General features: G+C 50.2%; 1 protein-coding gene across 4 annotated transcripts in view; it reads left to right on the forward strand.

Annotated features, from left to right (window-relative positions):
• The window catches only part of mroh1 (maestro heat-like repeat family member 1), a 144,529-nt gene that overhangs the window by 118,415 nt on the left and 6,590 nt on the right, over window positions 1-19,524 (forward strand). For all 4 annotated transcript variants that reach the window (XM_069915113.1, XM_069915116.1, XM_069915114.1 and 1 more), the window contains 7 exons: window positions 13,461-13,615; window positions 14,956-15,121; window positions 15,638-15,825; window positions 16,599-16,736; window positions 17,637-17,751; window positions 18,552-18,698; window positions 19,133-19,321. In XM_069915113.1, the coding sequence (XP_069771214.1) occupies window positions 13,461-13,615; window positions 14,956-15,121; window positions 15,638-15,825; window positions 16,599-16,736; window positions 17,637-17,751; window positions 18,552-18,698; window positions 19,133-19,321 (1,098 nt within the window). The remainder of the gene's footprint in view (window positions 1-13,460; window positions 13,616-14,955; window positions 15,122-15,637; window positions 15,826-16,598; window positions 16,737-17,636; window positions 17,752-18,551; window positions 18,699-19,132; window positions 19,322-19,524) is intronic.

Raw genomic sequence — 19,524 nt, forward strand, 5'->3', positions numbered from 1 at the left:
AATTCGGATCTGACGAAGGGCTCAGGCCCGAAACGTTGGTTACCCTTCGCTTCCTACGGATGCTGTGTGACCTGCTGAGTTTCTCCTGAACTTTTGTGTAATGCACACAAGTGTAAAAAGACCGATGAATATTAGTGGTTCCTGCGGGAAAAAAAGCCATTCTAAATTACATCAGTGAAAACCCTGGGGTGGTGTGAGGGTAATATGGGGAGATTCAAAACATTGGGGGAGGGGGGGGGAAAGATCCTGTTTTGAATATCTGAGCTGGGGTTCATGGACTATAGAGGTACAACAGGGGAACTGGGCAGAGTCGCTGGGAGGACGGCAGAGCAGCAACGGCTGGAGTTTCAGGGAGAAATCAGGAAGGTGCACATCAGGAATATTCCAAAGACAGAAATATTCGAATGGAAAACGGACACAATTGAAAGGGTGTCCAAGGAGGCAAAATTAGTGGGAAGATAGAGGCTGGGAAGCTTTTAAAAGCTTGCAGAAGGCAACTAAAAAGGGTCACGAGGAAGGAAAAGCTGAACTTTGAAAGGAAGCTTTTAAAAAAATATATTTAAAGAGGTGAAGGTCGATAAAAGGCCGATAGAAAATGATGCTGGAGAAGTTGTACTGGGAGACGAGGAGATGGCAGAGGAACTGAATGAGGTGGAGGATTAACACGTGGCTGAAGGGGTGGAGTAAGGGGCAGGGTTTTAAGTTTCTGGATAACTGGGACCTTTTTTGGGGGAGATGTGACCTGTATAGTAAGGACGGGTTACACTTAAATCCCAGGGGGACCAGAATCCTGGCAGAGGTATTTGCTAGGGCTACTCAGGATCCTTTAAACTAGAATGGTTGGGGGGAGGGAACAAAATAGTACAGAGCAGTAAGGAGAAGGTTAGAATGAAAACAATGAAAGTTTGTAGTAAGTATTTGAATATGGATGGGCAGGTGATAGAGAAGGGAAATGCTCTGGAAGAAGATGAAGGGCAATTGGCAGGAAAAGTAAATAATGTTGTTCTTAAAGATGAGGGAAAACAGGGATTAAAAAATGGGAAATCCCTGAAATTCATATATTTTAATGCCAGGAGTATTGTAAAAAAGGTGGATGAGCTGAAGGTGTGGATTGATACTTGGAAGTATGATGTGGTAGCGATTAGTGAGACATGGTTGCAGGAGGGATGTGATTGGCAACTGAATATCCCTGGGTTTCGTTGTTTTAGGTGTGATAGAGTCGGAGGGGCAAGAGGAGGTGGGGTTGCATTGCTTGTCAGGGAAAATATTACAGCGGTGCCTTGGAAGGATAGATTAGAGGGCACATCCACGGAGGCTATTTGGGTGGAACTGAGGAGTAGGAAAGGAGAGGTTACACTTGTAGGGGTGTATTATAGACCACCCGGAGGGGACCGAGGCCTAGAGGAGCAAATCTGTAGGGAGATAGTAGATATTTGTGATAAGCACAGGGTTGTAATTATGGGAGATTTTAATTTTCCACATATAGATTGGGAAACACATTCTGTGAAAGGAATGGATGGGTTAGAGTTTGTGAAATGTGTGCAAGATAGTTTTTTACAACAATATGTAGAGGTGCCGACCAGAGAAGGAGCAGTGTTAGATCTACTGTTGGCAAATGGGATGGGTCAAGTGACGGAGGTTAGTGTTGGCGAGCACTTCGGGTCCAGTGATCATAATGCCATCAGCTTCAATGTCATTATGGAAAGAGAGAAATCAGGGCCAAGGATTGAGGTTTTTGATTGGGGAAAAGCTAGATTTGAGGAGATGCGAAAGGACTTGCAGGGTGTGCATTGGGACAATTTGTTTTATGGGCAGGATGTAGTAGAGAGATGGAAGTCTTTTAAAGATCAGATTTTGAGAGTGCAAAAGCTTTATGTTCCTGTTAGGTTAAAAGGAGGGGCAAAAGGTTTGAGAGAGCCGTGGTTTTCAAGGAATATTGGAAACTTGGTTCGAAGAAAAAGGGAGGCGTACATTAGATATAAGAAGCATGGAGTTAAGGAGATGTTTGAAAGATACATTGAATGTAAGAGGAATCTTAAGAGAGGAATTAGGAAAGCTAAAAGAAGGTACGAGAAAACTATGGCAAGCAGGGTGAAAACAAATCCAAAAGAGTTCTACAAATATGTTAATGGTAAGAGGAAAGCTAGAGACAAAATTGGTCCCTTAGAAAATCAGAGTGGAAAACTGTGTGTGGAACCTAGAGAAATGGGGGAGATATTGAACAGTTTCTTTTCTTCGGTATTCACTAAGGAGAAGGATATTGGGAGATGTGGGATAAAAAAAGCAAATTGGGTAAATATGGGGAATATAGAGATTACAAAAGGTGTAGTTTTAAGGCTTTTGAAGAATATAAAGGTGGATAAGTCTCCAGGACCAGACGGGATCTTCCCCAGGACATTGAGAGAAGTGAAGGAGGAAATAGCAGAGGCTCTGGCGGTAATTTTTCGAATGTCATTAGATATGGGGATAGTGCCGGAGGATTGGCGCATTGCGCATGTGGTTCCGTTATTTAAAAAGGGTTCAAGGAGGAAGCCTGGCAACTATCGGCCTGTAAGTTTGACGTCTGTGGTAGGTAAATTAATGGAGAAAATTCTTAGAGATAGTACTTATAAACATCTGGATAGACAGGGTCTGATCAGGAGTACTCAACATGGATTTGTGGGAGGAAGGTCATGTTTGACCAATCTGATTGAATTTTTTGAAGAGGTGACTAGGAATGTGGATGAGGGTAGCGCAGTGGATGTTGTCTATATGGACTTCAGTAAGGCCTTCGATAAGGTACCACATGGAAGGTTAGTTAGGAAGGTGCAGTCTTTAGGTATAAATTTTGAGATAGTCAAATGGATTGAACATTGGCTGAAAGGGAGAGGCCAGAGAGTGGTAGTGGATAATTGTCTGTCAGGTTGGAGGCCGGTGACCAGTGGTGTGCCTCAAGGATCTGTATTGGGCCCATTGTTGTTCGTTATATACATTAATGATCTAGATGATGGGGTGGTGAATTGGATTAGTAAATATGCAGACGATACTAAGATAGGTGGAATAGTGGATAATGAAGAAGGTTTTCTAGGATTGCAGAGGGATTTGGGCTGCTTAGAAAAGTGGGCTGAAAAATGGCAGATGGAATTTAATGCTGATAAGTGTGAGGTGCTTCATTTTGGTAAGAAGAATCAGAATAGGACATATGTGGTAAATGGGAGAGCATTGAGGAATACAGAAGAGCAGAAAGATTTAGGAGTGACGGTACATCGTTCCCTGAAGGTAGAAACTCACGTGAATAGGGTGGTGAAGAAGGCTTTTAGTATGCTGGCCTTTATCAATCATTGCATGGAATATAGGAGTTGGGAGGTGATGTTGAGATTGTATAAGACGTTGGTGCGGCCTAATTTGGAGTTCTGTGTGCAGTTCTGGTCGCCTAATTATAGGAAGGATATAAACAGAGTGGAGAGAGTGCAGAGAAGGTTTACCAGAATGTTGCCTGGGTTTAAGCATCTGGAGTATGGGGAGAGATTGGACAGATTGGGTCTTTATTCTTTGGAGCGTAGAAGGTTGAGAGGGGATTTGATAGAAGTATTTAAGATTATGAAAGGGATAGACAGAGTGGATGTGGATAGACTATTTCCGTTAAGAGGAGGAAAGATTAAAACAAGAGGACATGAGTTAAGAATTAAGGGGCAGAGGTTTAGAGGTAACATGAGGGGGAACTTCTTTACTCAGAGAGTGGTAGCTGTGTGGAATGATCTTCCGGGAGAAATAGTGGCGGCGGAGTCAATTGTATTATTTAAGAAAAGGTTGGACAGGTATATGGATGAGAGGAAGATGGAGGGTTATGGGCATTGTGCAGGGAGGTGGGATTAGAAAGGGGTGTTTGGTTCGGTGCGGACTAGAAGGGCCTAATGGCCTGTTTCCGTGCTGTAATTGTTATTATTAGTATTTTGCAAGAGTCTTCACTGTGTAAAACCCTAGCAATGTACGTTCAAGGATGTCGGGTTGGGGGGAGGGAGTCGCGATCAGCGGAGAGAAGGTGCTTGGGAAGCTGTTGGCCATTTCAACTGCCCTTCCCATACTGATCTGTCGGTAGTGGGCCGTCTCCACTGCCAGAGAGAGACCCAGTGTAAATTAAAGGAACAACAACCAGCGCTCCACCTGGGCGCTCGACAGCCCAATGGTATGAGCGGAGAATTTTCCAATTCAGGCAAAGATTCTCTTCTTCCTGTTTATCTTTAGTCAAGGCCTAAATTAGAAGGTAAGGAGGGGCATATAGGAGGGTGGTATTGTCAAATTGGGATCGTTGGTTCTGTATCTTTACCATAACTATATAAAGGTCACTGTTTGACCTGGTGGGGTTTCTCCAGTGTTGTGTTTTTACTTCAACCACGGTGTGTGTAGACTTTCGTGTTTTACTTCTCACTGCACAAGGTGTTTAGTGACAAGTGAACTTCATCACCCTGGACAAGGAGGAGATTCCACTTGCTACCACAAGCTGGAACTTCATTGGAAATCAGAATTGCTGCTGTCTGCCATTTGGCCCATCATATCTGTGCTGTCTCCTTGCAAAGCAACCCTATCGATCCTCTCTCCTGGTCCCCCTGCAGATTATTCCCTCCATTGCAAAGCAGACACGTCTGCCTAAAGTGAGCTTCTCTACGTTCGAGGGGCCAGGACCCCAGAAAGTTGCAAACCCACATCAGTCACAGGACTGACCTCCAGTCCATGAGATGCTACCTCAAGAAGGCAGCCAACGTGATAAAGGACCCCCACCACTCTCTTCTCACTGCTCCCTTTGGGAATTTTATGTATCTGTGAATGTTTGTGGTATGTGTTGTATGTGCCTATGTGGTCTAGACTGGGGGTGGGCAACCTTTTACCATGCGTGGACCAGATGGTGTGTCAGTTGCTGAATGGCAGGCGACACTGATTCTACCATAAATGTAATTTAAATTTTCAATTGCCTCTGCTCATTGTACGTAATGAACAAAGTATGTAATGAACAAAGTACGTAATGAACAAAGTACGTAATGAACAAAGTACGTAATGAACAAAGTATGTAATGAACAAAGTATGTAATGAACAAAGTACGTAATGAACAAAGTATGTAATGAACAAAGTACGTAATGAACAAAGTATGTAATGAACAAAGTAAGTAATGAACAAAGTACGTAATGAACAAAGTAAGTAATGAACAAAGTACGTAATGAACAAAGTACGAAACGAACAAAGTACGAAACGAACAAAGTACGTAACGAAAAAAGTACGTAACGAACAAAGTACGTAACGAACAAAGTACGTAACGAACAAAGTACGTAACGAACAAAGTACGTAACGAACAAAGTACGTAATGAGCAAAATACGTAATGCACAAAGTACGTAATGAACAAAATACGTAATGAGCAAAGTACGTAATGCACAAAGTACGTAATGAACAAAGTACGTAATGAACAAAGTACGTAATGTACAAAGTACGTAATGTACAAAGTACGTAATGAACAAAGTACGTAATGTACAAAGTATGTAATGTACAAAGTACGTAATGAACAAAGTACATAATGAACAAAGTACGTAATGAACAAAGTACGTAATGAACAAAGTATGTAATGTACAATGCAGAACTGACGAAAATTTATCAAAAAACAATCCACAGAAAAAATTCAAGCAACGAGATTAATTGTATTCCATAGAATGCTACAGAACAGAAACAGGCCATTTGGCCCTTCTAGTTTACGCCGACCATTATTCTGCTAATCCCAATGACCTGCTCCCATTCCAGAACCCTCCAGACTCTCCCATCCACGTATCTATCCAATTTATTCTTAAAATTCAAGATCGAGTTGCATTCACTCTGTCAAAGCCTTTCAATATTTGAAATGTCTCTATGAGACCCCCCCCCCCCTGAACATCTAGGGGACTAATTTTTGTCTTAAAATACTTGTAGAAACCCTTCGGGTTTCTTTGGCTTGGCTTCGCGGACGAAGATTTATGGAGGGGGTAAATGTCCACGTCAGCTGCAGGCTCGATTGTGGCTGACAAGTCCGATGTGGGACAGGCAGACACAGTTGCAGCGGTTGCAGGGGAAAATTGGTTGGTTGAGGTTGGGTGTTGGGTTTTTCCTCCTTTGTCTTTTGTCAGTGGTCTTCTTCGAAGGAGGTTGCTGCCCGCCGAACTGTGAGGCGCCAAGATGCACGGTTTGAGGCGAGATCAGCCCACTGGCGGTGGTCAATGTGGCAGACACCAAGAGATTTCTTTAGGGAGTCCTTGTACCTCTTCTTTGGTGCACCTCTGTAACGGTGGCCAGTGGAGAGCTCGCCATATAACATGATCTTGGGAAGGCAATGGTCCTCCATTCTGGAGACGTGACCCACCCAGCGCAGCTGGATCTTCAGCAGCGTGGACTCGATGCTGTCGGCCTCTGTCATCTCGAGTACTTCGATGTTAGGGATGAAGTCGCTCCAATGAATGTTGAGGATGGAGCGGAGACAACGCTGGTGGAAGCGTTCTAGGAGCCGTAGGTGATGCCGGTAGAGGATCCATGATTCGGAGCCGAACAAGAGTGTGGGTATGACAAAGGCTCTGTATACGCTTATCTTTGTGAGGTTTTTCAGTTGGTTGTTTTTCCAGACTCTTTTGTGTAGTCTTCCAAAGGCGCTATTTGCCTTGGCGAGTCTGTTGTCTATCTCGTTGTCAATCATTGCATCTGATGAATTAGTGCAGCCGAGATAGGTACTCTGGTTGACCGTTTTGAGTTTTGTGTGCCCGATGGAGATGTGGGGGGGCTGGTAGTCATGGTGGGGAGCTGGCTGATGGAGGACCTCAGTTTCCAGGCCAAACATTTTGGCAGTTTCCGCAAAACAGGACGTCAAGCGCTGAAGAGCTGGCTCTGAATGGGCAACTAAAGCGGCATCGTCTGCAAAGAGTAGTTCACGGACAAGTTTCTTTTGTGTCTTGGTGTGAGCTTGCAGGCGCCTCAGATTGAAGAGACTGCCATCCGTGCGGTACCGGATGTAAACAGCGTCTTCATTGTTGGGGTCTTTCATGGCTTGGTTCAGCATCATGCTGAAGAAGATTGAAAAGAGGGTTGGTGCGAGAACACAGCCTTGCTTCATGCCATTGTTAATGGAGAAGGGTTCAGAGAGCTCATTGCTGTATCTGACCCGACCTTGTTGGTTTTCGTGCAGTTGGATAACCATGTTGAGGAACTTTGGGAGGCATCCGATGCGCTCTAGTATTTGCCAAAGCCCTTTCCTGCTCACGGTGTCAAAGGCTTTGGTGAGGTCAACAAAGGTGATGTAGAGTCCTTTGTTTTGTTCTCTGCACTTTTCTTGGAGCTGTCTGAGGGCAAAGACCATGTCAGTAGTTCCTCTGTTTGCGCGAAAGCCGCACTGATTCTGGGAGAACATTTTCGGCGAGACTAGGTATTATTCTATTTAGTAGAATCCTAGCGAAGATTTTGCCTGCAATGGAGAGCAGCGTGATTCCCCTGTAGTTTGAGCAGTCTGATTTCTCGCCTTTGTTTTTGTACAGGGTGATGATGATGGCATCACGAAGGTCCTGAGGCAGTTTACCTTCACATTATCTGCCAAAGCAACGTCATGTCTTTTTGCCTTCCTGATTTCCTCCTAAAGTATTTTCTTGCATTTTCTATTCGCTTCTAGTACCCCATTAGCTCCTTGATGCCTATACCTGCTGTACACTCCTCTTCTTCTTAACCTTGGGTGACTTGGTTGTTGATGCCAACATCAAGACATCATCGAAATGGGCATTTGACATATTTGTTCATTTTTGAGAACAGTTGCTCCCTCGTGTCCTCGACTTCTGACCTATGCGAGTTACGTCCATCCGCACGTACGACCGATTTAAAAAAAGATCTTTATTAAAACTACTGTACTAGTACATATTTTGTATAAAAAGTACTGTATACAGTGACCCTGCTCCCGGTGGCAGCCCGAGGACTCCAAGTTACGACCAACTTGTCGGTCCCAATTACAGTCGGAAGCCAGGGACCGTGCTGCCAAACGGACCGACTCGACGCGATGCAAATTTGACGGGACCGACTCGACGCGATGCAAATTTGATGGGACCGACTCGTCGCGATGCAAATTTGACGGGATTGACTCGACGCGATGCAAATTGGACGGGACCGACTCGACGCGATGCAAATTTGACGGGACCGACTCGACGCGATGCAAATTTGACGTGACCGACTCGACGCGATGCAAATTTGACGGGACCGACTCGCCGCGATGCAAATTTGACGGGACCGACTCGCCACGATGAAAATTTGACAGGACCGACTCGCCGCGATGCAAATTTGACAGGACCGACTCGCCGCGATGCAAATTTGACGAAACATGAATTTGACTTTTTTTAAACGCTATTTGTATTAAGTGGGCCAGGTGCATGTGGTATTTTTGCATTGGGTTGCAGGCCGGATAAATTTGGATCATGGGCCATAGGTTACCCAGCCCTAGTCTAGACAAACTCTGCTTCATTTGGGTGTACAGGTACAAGTCAGACGATAAACCCGAACTTGGGGATGTCAGCTGACAACGAAAGCCTTGGGTGTGTGACATCAAAGTCTGCAGATGCTGTGATTGTAGTAAAAAACATAGAAGTGTACACCCGAGACTGTGGCCAGGCACAATTTAAATGCTATTTACAAATTTCTCAACAGAATTAGAGATGGCAATGAAGAAATGTACAGGAGTGAGATAGATCAGCTGGTTGAGTGGTGTCACAACCTTGCATCAACGTTAGCAAAACCAAGGAGCTGATTATGGACTTCAGGAGAGGGTAATCAGGAGAACAGGAACCAGTCCTCAATGAGACATCAGCCATGGGGAGGGTCAAGAACCTTAACTCTTGGCTGTCAATATCTGAAGACTTGTCCTGGAGCCTCCATGTTGATGCAATCATGAAGAAGCTCGCCAGAGGTTACACTTTGTGAAGAGTTTGAGGAGATTCGGTACATCACCAAAACACTCTTGCAAACCTCTACAGGTGTACTGTGGAGAGCATTCTGACTGCATCACTGCCTGGTATGGAGGTGTCAATACAGAAAGTTGTGAACTCGGCCAGCGCCACCACGGACATCAGTCTTCACTCCATCTACGAGTGGCGGTGTCTCAAGAAAGGAAACTCTCTCTACAAGGACCCTCACCTCCCAGGCCATGCCCTCTTCTCACTGCTACCATCAGGAAAGGGGTACAGGAGCCTGAAGATGAACACCCAGTGGTACAAAAACTGCTTCTTCCCCACCCCCCCCTCACTCCGCCCATCAGATTTTTGAATGGTCAATGAACCACAGACACTGCCTCACTGGAGGAAGGGCTGAATGGAGTGGCACGGTTTAGCATAACACTGTTACAATGCCAGTGACCCCGGTTCGAAGCCGGTGCTGTCTGTAAGGAGTTGGTATGTTCACCCCACATCTGCCTGGGTTTCCTCCCACCCTTCAAAACGTTCCAAGAGTGTAAGTCATTTGGATGTAATTAGGGGGCATGGGCTCTTGGGGTGGAAGGGCCTGTTACCGTGCTGTCTGAGTAAATTTTATATATCTTTACCTCCTATGGATGGTGCAAGACTGCTCAGTTTCTCCAGCATACAGTGAAAGCCTTGCTGCAGTATGACCTTCAGGCAGCAGGTGGTGGTGCTGCTCCATTTCTCTGGCTCAGTGTCCCCATGGAATTTGGGGTCAGTAGAATTGATTGACGTTTTCAGTGGGTCACTATCATGTTTATAGCCATGAATGTGTTTCATTAAATTTGTTGTTTTGTGGCAGCAGGATTGTGCAGAACAAGGTGGAAAATTACAAGTCTGTAAATACGAGATTAAAAAAAACTAGTGCAAAAAAAGAGGAGGTGAGGTGGTGTCTGTTCATTGTCCACTCAGAAATCCGATGGGGAAGAAGCTGTCCCTGTGTTGCTGGGTGTTCGTCTTCAGGCTCCTGCACCACCTTCCTGACGGTAGTAGAGTGAAGAGGACACGGCCTGGGTGATGGGGGTCCTTGAGGATAGAGGCTGCTTTCCTGAGACACCGCCTGGTCCTTCGTGCCTGTGATGGCGCTGGCCATGTTCATAACCCTCTGTGGCCTTTTCCTGTCCTTCTGCATTGGCACCTCTGTACCAGCCAGTGATGCAACCAGTCAGAATGCTCTCCACAGTCCACCTGTAGAAATAGCAAGAGTCTTTGATGCCATAGAAGATCTCAGCTCCTAATGAAATATAGCTGCTGGAGAATCTTGGTATATTTATCAGCTTGGAGGCTCCAGGACAGATCTTCAGAGATGCTGACACCCAGGAATGTTAAGGTCCTTGCCTCTCCACCGCTGACTCCTCGATGAGGACTGGTATGTGTTCTCTTGATTTACCCCTCCTTAAGTCCACAATCAGCTCTTCAGTTTTACTAACGTTGAGGTTGTTGTTGTGGTGCCACCCAAACCGCTGATCTACACACTTCCTGTACACTTCTTCATTGACGCTTCTGATTCTGCCGACAACCCTGGCATCATCGGCAAACTTGTAAATGGCACTGGAAATGTACCTGGCCACACAGTCGTGGGTGTAGATCGGTGATGTTGGGGACTCTGGGCCAAGGTGTTTATCAGTGTGGTTGGGGTCTCAGGGCCAAGGTGTATATCGGTGAGGTTGGGGACTCTGGGCCAAGGTATTTATCAGTGTGGTTGGGGACTCTGGGCCAAGGTGTTTATCGGTGTGGTTGGGGACTCTGGGCCAAAGTGTGTATCACTGAGGTTGGGGACTCTGGGCCAAGATGTGTATTGGTGTGGTTGGGGTCTCTAGGCCAAGGTGTGTATCACTGTGGTTGGGGACTCTGGGCTAAGTTGTGTATCGGTGTGGTTGGAGACTCTGGGCCAAGTTGTGTATCGGTGTGATTGGAGACTCTGGGCCAAGGTGTGTATCGATGTGGTTGGGGTCTCTGGGCCAAGTTGTGTATCGGTGTGGTTGGGGACTCTGGGCCAAGTTGTGTATCGATGTGGTTGGGGTCTCTGGGCCAAGTTGTGTATCGGTGTGGTTGGGGACTCTGGGCCAAGGTGTGTATCAGCATGGTTGTGGACTCTGGGCCAAGGTGTTTATCGGTGTGGTTGGGGACTCTGGGCCAAGGTGTGTATCAGTGTGGTTGGGGACTCTGGGCTAAGTTGTGTATCGGTGTGGTTGGAGACTCTGGGCCAAGTTGTGTATCGGTGTGATTGGAGACTCTGGGCCAAGGTGTGTATCGGTGTGGTTGGGGACTCTGGGCCAAGTTGTGTATCGATGTGGTTGGGGTCTCTGGGCCAAGTTGTGTATCGGTGTGGTTGGGGACTCTGGGCCAAGGTGTGTATCAGCATGGTTGTGGACTCTGGGCCAAGGTGTTTATCGGTGTGGTTGGGGACTCTGGGCCAAGGTGTGTATCAGTGTGGTTGGGGACTCTGGGCCAAGGTGTTTATTGGTGTGGTTGGGGACTCTGGGCCAAGGTGTGTATCACTGTGGTTGGAGACTCTGGGCCAAGTTGTGTATCAGTGCGGTTGGAGACTCTGGGCCAAGGTGTGTATTGGTGTGGTTGGGGACTCTGGGCCAAGGTGTTTATTGGTGTGGTTGGGGACTCTGGGCCAAGGTGTGTATCACTGTGGTTGGGGACTCTGGGCCAAGGTATGTATCTGTGTGGTTGGTGACTCTGGGCCAAGATGTGTATTGGTGTGTTTGGGGACTCTGGGCCAAGGTGTGTATCACTGTGGTTGGGGACTCTGGGCCAAGTTGTGTATCGGTGTGATTGGAGACTCTGGGCCAGGTTGTGTATCAGTCTGGTTGGAGGCTCTGGGCCAAGGTGTGTATTGGTGTGGTTGGGGACTCTGGGCCAAGGTGTTTATTGGTGTGGTTGGGGACTCTGGGCCAAGGTGTGTATTGGTGTGGTTGGGGACTCTGGGCCATGGTGTTTATTGGTGTGGTTGGGGACTCTGGGCCAAGGTGTTAATCAGTGTGTTTGGGGTCTCTGGGCAAAGGTGTGTATTGGTGTGGTTGGGGACTCTGGGCCAAGGTGTTTATCGGTGTGGTTGGGGACTCTGGGCCAAGGTGTGTATTGGTGTGGTTGGGGACTCTGGGCCAAGGTGTTTATCGGTGTGGTTGGGGACTCTGGGCCAAGGTGTTAATCAGTGTGGTTGGGGTCTCTGGGCCAAGGTGTTAATCAGTGTGGTTGGGGACTCTGGGCCAAGGTGTTATTCAGTGTGGTTGGGGACTCTGGGCCAAGGTGTTAATCAGAGTGGTTGGGGACTCTGGGCCAAGGTGTGTATTGGTGTGGTTGGGGACACTGGGCCAAGGTGTTAATCAGTGTGGTTGGGGTCTCTGGGCCAAGGTGTGTATTGGTGTGGTTGGGGACTCTGGGCCAAGGTGTTTATTGGTGTGTTTGTGGACACTGTATCGGTCACAGCCGAGCCATCTGGATTATGAAAGTGGGAATGGTGGGCCATTGAAGTACCTGAAGTGGATTGTTTATCAGCCAGTGCAGGGGTGGAACACACATCTCTGATCTTGTGGAACTGAGGGGTTGGAGGACCAAGGGTTTCGGGTGGGGCTGATGTTTGACAGCTTTTGGGACGTAGAAGCACTTGCATTTGTGTAGCGCCTTTCAGAACTGGCATCCTAAAACCAATCACTACCAGCGAAATGTGTTTAATGAGCTGGGGTCACAGCACAAGGCCCTTCAACCCAAAGTCCATGCTAACCAACTGATCAAGTCCCATCTGCCTGCATTTGGCCCATCTCCTAATTTCCATATGTCCAAATGCCTCTTGAATTGTACCAGCATCTACAACATCTAGGTCAAGTGCGGTATGGTTTGTGCCGTGCTGGTGCATCGCCAGCGACCTGCGGTTTGAATCCGGCACTGTCTGTAAGGAGTTTGTAAGTTGTGAGTGTGTGGAATCAGGGAGGGTGGTGGAAGCTGAAACATTGGGGGCATTTGAGACACATGAATGGAATAAAAATAGAAGGTTACAGGGTAGGGACTTTTTTTAGTTAGGAATATATGGCCGAAGGACCTGTAGTGCTCTGCCTTGTTCTACATTTTCCTCGTGTCCACATAGGTTTATCCTGGGACCTATGGTTCCTCCCACCGTTCAAAACATACCGGTGGGTGGCACGGGCTCATGGGCCGGAAAGGCCGGTTACTGTGTCTTGTGTCTAAATATATGGAAAGACAGAGGCTATTTCTGGGGGCTGGGGACTTGGGGGACGGGGGAAGATGCTGGTCTGTAGTGTGCTTGTGAGGGAAGTTGGGGTGGGTATTGAGAAATAGGGGGATTAGTGGGGGGGAGGTGTGTAGGGCTGGGTGGACTCAGTGTGGAGAGGGACAGCTCGATTCTGACCCTTACTACTCCAACAGGTCCCGGAGTTGTGGTGGGGAAGGGGTGTGGGACAGTGTGGGGTGGAGAGGGACACCTTGACTCTGACCATTCTCCCCCCGACCCTCTCCAACAGGTCCCCAAACTGTTGTCACTCCTCCATACCCAGCTGGTGTCCATCACCCAGGAAAAGGTGAAGGGCTCCGTCCTGCAGACCATCTCCCTGCTGGCATCCCAGAACCTGGAATCCGTGATCTCCTACCTGCTGGCCCAACCGCTTCCCTTCGACAGGTAGGCACTGGGGGAGCTCGGGGCTAGAGGGATGCCGGGTCCATGGTGGGGGTAATTGTGGAAGGGTGTGGGGGACGAGGGGGTGAACTAAACCAAGAAGTCTGCATACCCTGGGGTCAAGTGAATACACAAATGTGCTGGAGAAACTCAGCGGGATACGCAGCGTCCACAAGACGTGAAGGGTAACCGACGTCTCGGGTCAGGGCTCTTTGTCGAGGTCTAAGGAAAGACAGGCAGGCACCCTGAATAAAAAGGTGAGAGGTCAGAGGTCATAAGTGGATACAGGAGGGAGGGTAAAAGAGAAAAAAGCTGAGGTGGTGGGAGGCGGGATGGCTCTGAACAGGGAGGGAAGGGGCTTGGGGAACTGGAGGAAAAGAGACAGGGATAGGGAAAGAGAGACTTGGGGAGGGGTTGACCAAAAACTGGTTAATCTGGTTGTGCAATGCTAGATAGATTATTAAGTGTTCCAATGTGCAGATAGACTTGGTTTGGCAGTGCCTAAGATCATGAACAGAAATGTAGGTGCAGATGTTTAGTGTGGAATTGAAATGGGTGGCTACTGGGAGGTTGAGACACGACGCTGGAGAAACTCAGCAGGTCAAACAGTGTCCTTGATGCAGCAAAGAGAAAGATCCAGAACCAACACCAGACTTCAATCTTTCATCCAGGTGCACTGGATGGAACTGAAGGTTGTCGGAGGTTACAAGAGGATACAGACAGGTTGCAGAGTTGGGCAGAGAAGTGGCAGATGGCGTTCAATCCAGATAATTATGAGGTGATGCATTTGGGAAGGACAAACCAGAGTATTGCATTCATTTCTGGTCTCCTCATTACAGGAAGGATGTGGAAGCTGTGGAGAGGGGGCAGAGGAGATTTACCAGGATGTTGCCTGGATTGGAAAACAAGCCTTAGGAGGCAAGGTTTGCAGAGCTTGGACTTCACTCTTTGGAGCGTAGAAGGTTGAGAGGAGACTTGATAGAGGTCTACAGGATTCTGAGAGGCGTGGATAGGGTGGGCGGCCAGCATCTGTTTCCCAGGGCAGGATTAGCAAACACCAGAGGACATGTACACAGTGAAGGGAGGGAAGTTTAGGGGAGATGTCAGGGGTAAGTTTTTTTACACAGAGTTGTGGGGGCCTGGAATGCCTCGCCAGGGATGGTGGTGGAGATTGAAATGTTAGTGGAATTTCAGAGACTCTTAGACACATGGATGGAAGAAAAATAGAGGGTTACAGGGTTGGGAGGGGTTAGTAATTTTTGGTAGGAATGTATGGGTCAGCAAAACATGAAGGGCTGAAGAACCTGGGCTGTAGTGTTCTATGATCTTCTCCACTTCGTCAGGCCCACAGGAGAGATGTGGAGGGCACTGGCAGTGGACACGGGCCTGGCGCGGAATGTTCTGGAACTACTGATCGACAGACTGGACAAGCTGCTGCCGTACGAGGAGCACCGAGAGTCGCTGCTGCGCAAAGCTGTGGTTCGACAGGCCACCATGCAGCCTCTGGCCGTGAGTCCCGTTCCCCCACCCACCTTGCTTCACCCCCACCCTTCCCACCACAAGTGCCCATCGCCCCTCTTCACCCTTCCACACCACCTGCTCGTCCCCATCACCCCCATTCCTCACTTCTCTCCCTCATTCCCTAACGTCCTCCCACACCCCTCACCTCCACCTCCCCCACATCATCACCCATTACCCATACCCCCCACCACCAGCATGTCCCCATCAGCCCCACCCCTCACTCCCACCCTCCTCACCCCTCCCCATCACCCCCAACTCTCACCTTCCCCTTACTCCCACCAACTCACCACTCCCCCACCATTGGCACGTCCCCATCAACCCCACCCCTCACCTCTGCCCCTAACCCCTCCCATCCCCTTGTCTCTCCCTCTGTTGGGGGGTGGGGGTCAGGGTTGTGGGGTGTCAGGGTCGCGGGGAGATCACTGGGCATCGGGTTCGTGGGAGGTCAGGGTCGTGGGGGATCACGGGGTGCCTCAATTTGCACTGTTCTGGAACCTTCCACAGATCACCTGCGCCGTGACGGAGCTGCTCTCTTCGCCAGCGTCGAGCTTGACCGTCACCCTCCTGCACCCACTGCTCTTCAGCTCCCTGCTGCTGAGGGTGGGCTGCACACTGGGGGTCCGGCCCCCGAGAGACCCCCACACTCGGGGGTCCAGTCCCAGCCGGCAGCACCGGACCCTGGATGTCTGCGGGTAATGACCTTGAGATTGCTCTCTCTTCCCCCTTGCCCCCATCTATTTCCCACCCCCTCCTCTCCCCTTGGTCTCTTCCCCCTGTCTCGCCCCCGCCCATCTCTCCCTCTTTCTATCTCTCTCTCCCCATCAGTCTCACCCCGTCTCTCTCTCTCTCCCCGTTACTCTCTCTCTTCCCGTCTCTCTCTCCTCCCATTCGTCTTTCTCTCTCTCCCTCCCTGACTTTCCGTCTCTCTCTCTCTCTCCATCTCTCTCTCACTCCGTCTCCCTGTCTCTCTCTTCTCGTCTCTCTCTCTCTCACTCCGTCTCCCTGTCTCTCTCTTCTCGTCTCTCTCTCTCTCACTCCGTCTCCCTGTCTCTCTCTTCTCGTCTCTCTCTCTCTCCATCTCTCTCTCACTCCGTCTCCCTGTCTCTCTCTTCTCGTCTCTCTCTCTCTTTCTCCATCTCTCTCTCACTCCGTCTCCCTGTCTCTCTCTTCTCGTCTTTCTCTCTCTCCATCTCTCTCTCACTCCATCTCTCTCTCACTCCGTCTCCCTCGCTCTTCTCGTCTCTCTCTCTCTCCATCTCTCTCACTCCGTCTCCCTGTCTCTCTCTTCTCTTCTCTCTCTCTCTCTCCATCTCTCTCTCACTCCGTCTCCTTGTCTCTCTCTCCCCGTCTCCCTCTCTCTCTTCTCCCCATCTCTCTCTCTCTCTCTCTCTCCCCATCTCCCCCACCCCCCCCTCCCCCATCTCCCCTCCACAGGATAACGGATTGCTGACCCTTTGCCTTGCAGCTGCTCAGTGGATGCCCTGCGGACGATGCTCGTTCAGAGCGGGAACGAGGAGCTACTGCGTATGATGAGGGATGAGGGCGGCTGGGAGTTGATGCAGAGCCCCGACAACCATCATCAGGGTGTGGCTGTCCTGGCAAGGTCAATCCCCGGTCCCCTCTACAGTTCCCCCTGCCTCCCACACCCCCAGTGCCCCAGTGCCCAACACCATCGCATCCCCCCCCCCCCAACACACACACGCGGTCCCCTTGGCCCACCAGCTCCTTTCAGTACCCGGTCCCCACACCCACGCCCACCCTGCAGACTCTGGTCCCTTGACTCCCACCCCCAACTCCCCCAGTCCTGGCTCCCTTGCTCCCCCACACCAGTGCCCAGCCCCCTCATAATTTTAAATACCTCTATCAAATCTCTCCTCTTTCTTCTACACTCCAGGGAATAAAGTCTTAATCTGTTTAACCTTTCCCTGTAACTCAGTTCCTGGAGTCCAGGCAACATCCTATAAATCTTCTCTGCCCTCTTTCTATCTTAGTTTTCAGTAGTTCGGTGACCAAAACTGCACACAATACTCCAAATTTGGCCTCACCAATGTCGTATACAACTTTATCATAACATCCCAACTCCTGAACTCAATACTTTGATTTATGAAGGCCAATATGGCAAAAGCTCTCTTTACAACCCTGTCCACCTGTGACACCACTTTCAGGGAATTCTGTATCTGTATTCCCGGATCCCTCTGTTCTACCCCACTCCTCAGTGCCTGACTGTTTACTGTGTATCTTGGTTTGTCCTTGGGTCCTGCATTAGTTCTAACTGTGAGGGGGTTCTCTGCCACGGGGTCTAATGCAGGGTGTAATCTTGAGGAGTCTCACTCTGCCGCAGGTTCTAACTGTGAGGGTTCCTATCTATCGTGGGGTCTAACCGTGAAGGGTCTCTCTCTACCGCGGGGTCTAACTGTAAAGCGTCTCTCTCTGTTGCGGGATCAAACCATGTGGGGTCTCTCTGTTACGGGATCTAACTGTGAGGGGTTTCTCTCTGCCACAGGGCAGTAGCTGGCACCAGCACAACACACCTGGGTGGTGTTGTGGGACGGTTAGAGCCAGCGCTGGTTGGACCCTACGAGGGGCACCGAGTCACTGTGGCTGCCTTCTTCGGTGAGGTGAGAGTCTCTGCATCATGCCCTCCCTCTGGGGTCCACAGATACCCTGGGGCCATGGTTCGGGGGGTGGTGGAGAGGGCTGTGGATGAGGGCTGTCATGGAGGGCAACATAGGGTGAACCGTCAACCCTTGGTCCCCCTCCCTGACACCCCTCCCCTTCACTATCGCCCCTCTGTCCCCTCCCCTCACCTTTCTCTTCCCCTTCACCCATCCATCCATTCCCGTCACCCTTCCGACCCTCTCCCCGTCACCCCTCTATTCCCTCCCCGTCACACCTCTGTTCCCTCCCCATCACCCCTCTGTCCCCTCCCCGTCACCGCTCCGTCTGCTCACTGTTACCCCTCTGTCCGCTCCCTCTCACCCCTCCGTCCTCTCCTGGTCACTCTTCTGACCCCCTGCCTGTCACCCCTTCCCTTCACCGTCACCCCTCCAGCTCCCTCCCCCATCACCTCTCCCCTTCAACATCACCCCTCCCCTCCCCATCACCCCTCCAAAACTCCCAGTTACCCCTCCGTCCGCTCCCCCTCACCCCTTCTCGTCACTCCTTCCCTTCTCCGTCACCCCTCCGGCTCACTCCCCATCACCCCTCCCCTCCCCGTCACTCCTCTGTCACTCCCTATCACTCCACCCTCCCCTTCACTCCTCCTCTCCTTCCCCATCACCTCTTCCCTTCATCATCACCCCTCCATCCCCATCTCCCCTCCGTACCCCTCTTATCCTCCCTCCTCTCCCCCCCTATCCACTCCTTCCCTGGTGACCCTGCTGCATTGTCTGGCTGACCTCTGAATTCTCACCCACAGCTGTTGGCCCAACGGGTGAGCAGTGACCTGTTACTGACCAGCGCCTTGGTCGGGGGTCTGCTGCAGAGCCTGGTCGACCCCTCCCCTCTCGTGCGCCAACTCTCCGTCCGGGGGCTCGGAAACACCCCCCTCGGGGCAGCTGCACAGGTATGGGAGAGGGGTGTGGGAGAGGGGTTGGGGAATATGTCAATGTGGGGGGGGGGGTGGAGTGTGAGGATGGGGGAGTGTAGGGGGTAAGGGGTGGGAGGGTGAGGGAGGGGTGAAGATCATTGTGGTGAAGGGGGAGTTCATGGGGGTATGAGAGTGGTGGGAGTGTGTGGGGCAAGTGGTGGCAGAGGGGAGTGGATGGGGAGGGAGAGAGTGGGGATGGGGAAGGTCGAGGTCAGTTGAGGAGAAGCTGAGACAGTGAAGGGGGTGGGTGGGATGGGAATCAGGACAGTGGGGAGAGGGGTAAAGGTCTGGGGTGGTGGGAGTGAGGGGTGAGGGTCTTGGGAATGAGGGGTGAGGGTCTCGGGGCATTGAGGGAGAGGGTAGAGGGTTTCGGGGTGGTGGGGGCTCTGACCAGACCCTGCTTGTTCCAGGTGCACCAGTTTTCCACCAAGCTGTTGTCGGCGATGATCACTGGGGTGGATGAGAAGGACGATCCCCATGACCACATAACGCTGGAGGCCATGTCGGGCCTGTCCCAGCTCCTGGGGCACCTGCAGGAGGCTGATGTTGAACCTATTCTCATCAACATCGTTCTCCGCGTCCGGCCCTTCTTTGAGAAGGTGGGTCAGGGAGAGGAGGTGTAGGGTTGGTGTCACCAACAGCACTAAGACCCGGGCTGGGGTTGCGGCAAAACCAAGAGCAGGGCTAGGGTCACTGGCAGCACTGAGACCAGGCGTAGGAACCCCTCTCCCCTTCCCTCACCTCTCCATTGCCAATTTCTCTGACCCCTCACCCTGGGCCCTGACCTTCACCTTGGGCCCTG

The sequence above is a fragment of the Narcine bancroftii genome, chromosome 1 (assembly GCF_036971445.1).
Source record: "Narcine bancroftii isolate sNarBan1 chromosome 1, sNarBan1.hap1, whole genome shotgun sequence".
NCBI classification, from domain to species: Eukaryota; Metazoa; Chordata; class Chondrichthyes; order Torpediniformes; family Narcinidae; genus Narcine; species Narcine bancroftii.